General features: G+C 48.5%; 1 protein-coding gene across 3 annotated transcripts in view; it reads right to left on the bottom strand.

Moving 5' to 3' along the window:
• Positions 1–4,325: 4,325 nt before the first annotated feature.
• The window catches only part of SEC11A (SEC11 homolog A (S. cerevisiae)), a 7,181-nt gene continuing 2,879 nt past the window's right edge, over positions 4,326–8,627 (bottom strand). For 2 of the 3 annotated variants that reach the window (XM_010155463.1, XM_010155465.1), the window contains 3 exons: positions 5,552–5,671; positions 4,960–5,017; positions 4,326–4,799 (listed from right to left, as the gene is read on the bottom strand). In XM_010155463.1, coding sequence (XP_010153765.1) covers positions 4,749–4,799; positions 4,960–5,017; positions 5,552–5,671 — 229 coding nt within the window. In that variant the 3' untranslated portion in view covers positions 4,326–4,748. The remainder of the gene's footprint in view (positions 4,800–4,959; positions 5,018–5,551; positions 5,672–8,627) is intronic. The other variant, XM_010155464.1, reaches the window with a different exon arrangement.

Below are 8,627 nucleotides of genomic sequence, written 5' to 3'. Positions count from 1 at the left end.
ACCAACCAGCAGCGAAGGCACCCAATTATGCCTAAGCAGATCCAACACAGCAGATTTGCCAGGAGAGACGCTGTGCCCCTTCTGAATCCAACATGCCCCATGTTGGCAGAGCTCTCTCTGCAGGCCTGTGGCTTCCTGAAGCACTGGCACAGGCTGCCCAGAGAAGCTGTGGATGCCCCATCCCTGGAAGTGTCCAAGGCCAGGCTGGATGAGGCTTGGAGCAACCTGGTCTAGTGGAAGGTGTCCCTGCCCATGGCAGGGGGGTTGGAACTAGATGGTCTTTAAGGTCCCTTCCAGCCCAGCCCAACCCAACCCATTCCATGATTCTGTGATTCCTGACGGGTGAGCAAGCTGAAGCACCCAGGTGCGGATGACAAACAGACGGAAGTATTGCAGGGGAAGGGAGAAGGTAGAAGGGGCAGGAAGCTCTTCAATTGGCTCCAAATGCAGTGTAGGGGCTATTTGTCTTCTCCCAGCAGCCGGCGATGAGACGGTCAGATCAGTCATCTGCAACGCACCAACTACCAGCAGAACCGCTGACGGGAACTGCGAAGGCTGTGCCTTTCTGGCATCACCCAGGCGCACCTTCCCCTCTGAGGACGGGAACCAGGACACTCCTCATCTGATTCAGCCATTGAGTCACTTGCACCGTGTGCATCTTCAGCCTGGGGTATGTGAACATCTGCTCTGCTCTCCCCCTGCACAGCAGCCATCTCCAAGCGTGAGCCACTTCTCTCCCGCTCCTAGCCTGTCCTGGGAGCTGTGGGAGGGGTCTGCATCCATGCATTTCTCCAGCAGGAAGCGGTCTTCTAACCACACACATGGACAGGACTTCACCTTGTAGATTCTCCTCGGAAAAAATAAGGTTGACCTTATTTTAAGGGCAGGAAAACCACCACGAGATTACCCTGTCTCATTAAAGGAAGCATGTAACCGATCATCTTACAAATCCAAGCTCTGGAAATCCCTGCTAAGCAATAAGCAGCAACGGATCTGGATGAAACAGGGTAATGCTTACTACTGTTTAACTGACTACCATGCGGTCAAGCATCCTGAACACACAAAGACAGCCTTTGTCTCAAGGAGCTTCAGCGTTCAGCACGTTACTCCTCACAGCTCACCTCCCTCCCGTCATGCTTTTGCTTATGCGTTTAGCTTCGACAGGAAAAAGAGTCATTCAACAAAATTCTAGCAATGACCAGGAACAGCCCCAGTGTTGCTTTGCTCTGTGAAACAGTTCCTGCCCGTGGAGGAATCTGTGCCGTGAACTGCGGATGTGATTGAACAGTAATTAAGCAATGAAATTGCCTACCAGAAAACCTGCTCGGTTCAGCTGTAACCACAACAGAGACAGAAGCAGTCGTAGCCCTGGCAGATTTTTCCTTTTTTTTCTTTCTTTTTTCTGTATAAACCAGATCCTTCAACACCCACATACTCGACAAACAAATCCCATCCCTGTTGTGACACAAAGATCTCCATCTTTCCTAAGCCTTAAGTCTCAAAGGCTTTGCTGGAGCTGGCCAGACAGCTTCACCTTTAACAAAAAAAAAACCACAAAACAAACCCACAAACAAAAAAAACCAGAATAAAACTGAAATAAAACCCCAAGACACATCAAGTTCTAACAGCAAAACCCCCGGCTCTGCGGGAGCACAGCAGTACTCGCCAAACCTTTCGGCATTCTGAACCAGAGATCCTGCACGCTCTGTAGCTTTTCTGCTCAGCAAAGCAGAGGAAGTCTGGTGGGGACAGAGCCAGCCACAGCTCTTTGTCATCCTGCCCCCACGCTCTCAGTTTCCAGCTTGTGTGGCTCGTCCCCAGCACCCTCTCTTCCCACTGTGGCAGGGAAGGCGTTACAGGGATGCGGGAAGTGATGTGGGAGGCGGTGAGGGAGCTGGTGGGTGTGCAAGCTGTGAGTGGATTAACTGCTTACTTATCCTCACTCTAATTAGAGGCAACACCTCATTTCATGACTGCAGGTAACAGAACCACGTTCTCAGCTACGCTGAGCTGCAAATATGCAAAACAGGTCACAGAGATGAATTCCCTCATCTCACACTGCAGCCCCTGATTTAGGGCAATTGCTTCTGCTCTTAAGTGCCTGCAAACCCAGAAGGGAGCACCCCACCGAAGCTGAGCCGCAGCGGGCTTCATCCCACCCTTCACCCCAACCACCCCACGATTTTTAGGTGCTTCCTGCTCAATGACTTCAGACAGCATCGCTCGGGAGCCAGGCGGGGGAAGGCACACCTTCCTGCAAGCGCCTGAGCCTGGGTCTGCACCCACACTGGCAACGAGCGTGCGCGTCCTCAGCCACCCTGACCTGCTGCCAGTCACGCGGCGCACCCCTGCCACAAGCAGGACGGGTACAGTATTGCTCCCCAACGTCTCCAAATGACCATTTCTTTCCTCTCAGAACTGGGATTTTAGCAGATGCTCTTTAAGAGCGAATCTTTTCTCTATAATCATAAACCCTTTGTATTTTAGCCTTTTTGGTTAAATTAACTCAGTGACAGCAACATAACTGCTTCTGTGTGTTCAGATTTTTGCAAAAGGTGTGAAAGCGAGAGGACTTGGAGAACAGCAACAGCAGCACTTTTGGCGAGTTTTCACTGGGAGGTGTTGATGAGCAGATTTCCGAAGAGCTCAACTCAGTCCTTTACGTGAGCCCCAGTTACAAACCAATTTATACACAAAACCAGTGTAAGATAACGGCAAAGCAGGGAACAGAGACAGCCTCAGTGCAACCTGCACAGGCAGAAACGCTGCTCCGAGCCCTCAGAGAGAGGTTTTGTGTCCCCTCATTGCTACCCAGGTTTGACTTTTGACAGAACATCCCATCTGTGACTCAGGCATTTTGGAGAAACCCTGTATCCAAATTCTCTTCTCAAGGGCTCCAGCACTGGGTGAGACAGAGATTTTACTACCAAGTTACAATTACACAGAGCCACAGGCCCAAGGCTCAGTGCTAGGGGCTGGACCTGTTCACAGACTCTCTGCAGTGTCCTAAACACAAGATGGTTTTTGCTTCATCCTACCCAGGGAACAAACCATCCTGTTAAACCAACTTGGGATGCCACAGGTGTCTGTACCAAGGCAGCCCAGCCACTGAGTATTAAGCAAAACGGCCCCGTGGACGTAACTAACGGCACAGTTCACCTCCATGGATGGGACGAGCCTAGTGAGGTACATATGCAAGAAACTGAAAACAGACCATAAACACGCTGTTGGGTTTTTTTGGCCTTTCCTGACTGCTTTTACCCTACACAAGCTGTGTGCGTGGCCAGCAGTCATCATCTTTAATGATCCCTGCTGCTGTGGAATCTTGGAGCAGTCATGAAGAAGAGGGAATAGAGGATGTGGTGAAATGCACCTGAAGTAACCCAGCAGCTCTGAACTGTCTGTAGATGTTTGAAGATTGAGCTGTGAACCCAGGGAAAGCAGGAGAGAGGGAGGAGACAGGCTCCCACTGCCAGGGGAAGGCTGTCCTCACAAGACAACCCGTAAGTAAGCTGCAGGAGAGGGGTCAGGCAGCCTGGGACGGAGGTGGCAACGGCACCGCGCTCCCTGCTCGCGTGAAGATCTGCCCTAGCGAAGGGGAAGTAAAACGTCTTCATGAGTCAGTAAATGTTTTCATAACTCACCCTGGAGGCGAGTTACAAAAATCACTCGGTGCAGGTGGCACGAAGTTATAGCAAAGCTGGTAACGGCAGAGTCTCTGCTTTGTACCTCTTCCTCGGGCTCTCCTCTGACACTGCAAGCAGGATCGCTATCCTCAGCGAGAAGCCTAGAAAAAAGGCTGTTGCACTGGTGAAAAGTGTTTTCTTCTTCCAGACCTCGGGGCAGTGGGAGATCAGCCTTCCTATAGCTTTCAGGTGAGCTGGAAGACGTGGCCAGCTGCAGGGATCATTAGAGACCTACAACCCCTTCCAAAAGCAGGAAAATTTTACTATTGCATCCTGCTAAATCATCCCTGCCAAGCAGGTATGGCAGTTCCCATCTCCATTCTTCTGTTACCTGTTGCTGCAGTGACAGCTTATGCACGAAGTAATCCTTTGCCCTCTTCTGCCCAGAACACCATGCAGCCTTTAAGCAGGTTATTTCGGTGCGATTTACAGAAACATAGAAATATTGAACGCATCTACAGCTGAGGACTGCTTACCCTCTGAAAAAGAAACGAGAGGAGCAGCTGCTGCCGTCGCACAAAAAGAGGGCAAGTTAGTTTGCCAGGGTCTGGGAGTCAGTCTGCAACAGCAACGCCCAGGTAGCCCCCAAGGGAAACTGCGCTCGGGGCAACAAGGAAGATCGTGGCTGGGCTCGTACAGGGTGAGGTGCAAAATCTTTATTCCAGTTCTGAACTGGAAAAAACATCACCTCCACACCTCACCGTCTGACAGCTGGGGCAGCACAGGGAGAGGTCACGCTTGCCCAGCAGAGACACAGACTTAGAGGACCCAATCCTGTAGGCACTCTGAGAGGAAGCGCAGCTTCAAAGTACAAACACCGAACAGTTTGCCTTAAATTTTTAATATAAAAACTCACTAAAAATGCTAAAGTGTGACAAACTATTGGAAATACTGTGACAAACGTTTGCCCTTAGGCAGTAAAAAACAAAACAAACCCAAACTGGCAAGAAGCTTTGAAATGCATGTTTTCTTCTTCTTCCCGGTACATCGGACCATCATCTACTTAAAACGTTCACCTACAAAAATCCATGGCACCTTCACCTCGCGCTGCAGGGCAAGAGGCTACTCTCGATGGATCAGCACAAATAAACCCAGTAAAAAGAGGACTGCATACTGTAAGAGAAAGAAGAGAAACAAGAGTGCACGTTCACATCTGAAGATGCAGTTAGCAGAAAACGCACAGGGGAAATGGTTCTGCCTGTGCATATACAGTTCTCATGAAGTAATTTTAGCTGGGGTGGGAGAAGCAGGCAGAAAATGAAGCGGCACTTACCTTAAATTTTGGGTAGTCGTTCATTAAGATAGTCACTATTCCAATATAGGGCACAAATCTACAAGAATAAAAGGTTTTATTAAATCAAACAGTATTCAAGGGTGCCCACGGGAGAAGCACTGCCCTGCTGCTTGTACCAAGGAAGACCCACTCAAGCACGCGGAGGGCTACGGTCCACAGGCTTGGGACTTCTTCCTCCCAAGTAGGGAAGACGTGGCAGCGGGGGCTGATCGACAATCAGCCCCAGGGCGTGTTTCAGCCTCTGCCTTGTTCAGCTCTCGCCTGCCGGCGAAGACTGTGCCTTGTGGAATAATTTCAGTGAAAATTCTGGTCATGCCCTAGTGTGCACTGCCTTTGCATCAGGGTCCATCCAGCATCACAACCTCTGGATGCAGCTCACAGCTTCATGTCTTTGCTTAAGCCAAGCTAAGAACTGAACTGCTTTTGGTTTTTAACCCTCCACAGCAGCTTCTGAAACGCTTTCAGGCGGGTCACAAAAACACAGCAGGGAGAGTTCAAGAGGAGAGGAGGATTAACAGATGGCACTGGGGGAGGGCAGTGTGAAAACTGCATCTTATCCAACTTCACTTACCCTCTTGCTCGTCCTACTACGTCCTTTTTCTCCAACCAGTGCTGCCCTCGTTTGTACAGCCCTCTGTCGTCAATGGCGTTATTGTCTCCCTTTGTCAAAAATTTGATGTCACCGTTTTGCCTAGCGAAGTAAGACAGCCAGGTAAGTCAGAGAAAAAGAACTTACTAAAAGCTGTTCTAGAACAAACACCAACACAAAGATACGAGAAGCAATTGTGTCCTACATGTTTGAGCCGGATGAAAAAGGGAAACTCTGTCAAATGCAGCGGAAAGCAGACTGTTTAGAAAAAACCTGCCAACAAAAGAACAAATAATGGCCCAGCCAAGCTTTCCAGCAGAGTTTTACAACAGAAGCAGCAGGATGAGCCATTTCTAGTGAAGCTGCAGCTATCGCCTCTTTGCTTTTGATCTCTCCTGTGCTGATGCTTCTCTTGCTTCATACACAAATTTGGGGTTTCGGGCTCTATACTATCACCCAAAGTGAGACTTGGGGGTTAAAGCATACAGTTCTACTCAGCAGTGGTCAGAAGCAAGCTGAAACTTAGAAATTATTAGGAAAGGGGGACAGAACAAAACAAACAATACCATTAGGATACTGCATGGACTCACGACGTGCCTACATCCTGAATGCTCTGTGCAGTTCTGAACTCCCTACACATCCTTTTCTGAAATGGAGAACTGGCAAAGGTTCGGAAATGGGTTACAAGGTCTGGAACCACTTCCATACAAGAAACAGACCAGGACTCTTCAGCCTGGAAAAGACAGAACTGATGGGAGATATGACGGTAGTCCAATACAAATGACACAGACAGCAACAATCAGTTTTTCACTGCCTCTTCTGACACAAGGCCTAGAGGGCACCAAACGAAACTCAGAGGTACCCTCAGAGGAGGTGCTATGCTTAACTAATAGAGTGCAAACTACATCACTTCTCTCTGGAAGGATATTTTGGATGCTGAAGTATTATACAAGTTCAAAAAGTGACCGGGTAATCTGTGTAAAAAAGAAAAGGGGCCTGTTAATACAGAACTGTCACTTTGTGCCTGAAATCCTAATTTGCAGAAAGCAGGGAAATCACCCCTACGCACTCCCTAGTCTTTATTCTGTCCTGATGCCAACTAGTTTGCTGGTCAGAAACACGATCCCAGAGCAGATGAACCTTTGCTTTCACCTGGAAACGGCTGCCACTCTGCTCCCCATTTACACACCACGTTATGCACCCTTCCCCAGGCATTTCCATTCAGCTGGCCGGCCTGCCAGCAACGCTTGCTCACAGGCGGCAGTTGGTGCCACCGCTCGGGGATCGGCCGGCCGCTCTCCCTGTGGCATCTGACAGCAGATGCTGAGCGGGAGCGTCCTCGTTGCGTGATTCTGTCGGTTTGCTTGCAGAAATGACAGATCAAACACAACTCAGGAAAGCATGCGGGATCTCTTCCGAGCTCACGCTGTTTCCACCGTGCGTGAACACCAACGTGTGTCACTTGACAGGGAAAAAAAGGGGAAAAAAAGAACAGATTTTTCTTCAAAGCACATTTGCCTCACCCTGTAGGAACAGCAAACACTCCAGGAGCTTACAGATAGTCTGGAAAAAGATGAAGACACCCAAAGGTGCAGATAATGTAGTTCCAGCTCGGAAGACTGATGGTGTAGGAGCGCACCATCTTATTGAGCAGATCCAGTGCTCTCTCATGAACCAGTGCGAGAAGCCCACAGCACAGCTGCTCTGCTGTCTGACAGGTGAATGAAATCTGCTCTGGCTGTCCTGCACCAAAACCACTAAGTAAATTTTGACTGTTTAGTGATAAAGAATGAACTCAATTTTGTTCTGTACAAAGAAAAAAAGGCTAGCAAGTAAAAAAAAAAAAAAGGCATTTTCTCACTGAAACAATACTGATGTGAACTGGAGTTCGAGTTACCACAAAAATTAGGGAGAACAGGGTTTCTGTTTTCCTTCATTTTGACACTCCTTTCACAGAGACTTTTCAGTTTTCATCCAGTCCATAACTACAAGAAGAAATGAGAAACTGGCCATTCAGAGGACATGATTGAATTCCAAACTGGCACCAGAAAAATATTCTTTAACTAAGGAAAGAAGCAATTGATACCTCAGAGTCCTGCCTTCAGCACCCAGCCTCGGGTCACAGTACGTATTTTTGAGCTTTATGTTTCCTAATAGAAAGATCAGGCTTGTGTTTGCTTGTTTTATCTAAATGAAACCTAAAATGCTGGAGAATGGCTTTGCTTCACAGAATCTAGGATTGGCACTATGGTTCTGTTACTTTTTTTAAAAAACAAAGCGCTGGATACCTTAAGACCTAGAGCTGAGATGAAGCCAGCTGACCCTTTAGCACACAACACAGGAGAAAAAGCAGCATTTCACTTAAAAGAGTTACCAAGACATCACAAAAATTGCACGTCCAACAGTAGATATCAAAATACTGACCTTGTTTTTAAATTAGAGGTATCAAAGAACAGTACTTTGAAAACTGACAGTGTTAAATGTTTCTGACATAGAAGGAATCTGAAAATCCAAGTATCTGCTCTGTCTGGTGGGAGAGGTGCCGCTCTCGGGATTTCAGGTGGACTATTTATGTGCATAAAGCCGGCTGACCTTGACGTTGGGTCAGACAAACAGCCTAGATGTTCCTGTGGCTGCTACAAATGCCTGAGGAAAGGGACCATCTCTATTCCACCGACGTTACTCGACCAGCTCAATCCTCAAGTGCCACCTTTACGTCCACTTCACTTAACCTAGGAACTGACCTCTGAGCCCTGGCACAGCTCCAGCTCATTCGTACCGCAGCAGGTATTTACTCAGCAGACACAGATACTGGGACCCCATCCAACTGTTCCCTTCTCAGAGCTGGCTTGAAGAATCAGGGATTCACTTCCAGAGTTAGTTTTCACCCAAATGCCTCATGGGGCTGGCTCATGTCTCCCCAGACTGGCCTGGAGCGGTCACAGTTGCATCTACCCCGATCAGCAAAATAGGACCAGCTCACAGTCTTGCTTGGAAAACTAAACCCTGCTCAGCTGAACCAAAGCAGAGCGACCACGCTTCATTCCTTCAGACACAC

The sequence above is a fragment of the Eurypyga helias genome, unplaced genomic scaffold, assembly GCF_000690775.1.
Source record: "Eurypyga helias isolate BGI_N326 unplaced genomic scaffold, ASM69077v1 scaffold37037, whole genome shotgun sequence".
In the NCBI taxonomy this organism is placed as follows: Eukaryota; Metazoa; Chordata; class Aves; order Eurypygiformes; family Eurypygidae; genus Eurypyga; species Eurypyga helias.
Note: the sequence above shows the minus strand (reverse complement) of the source record. Positions and strands in the feature narration are given on the sequence as shown.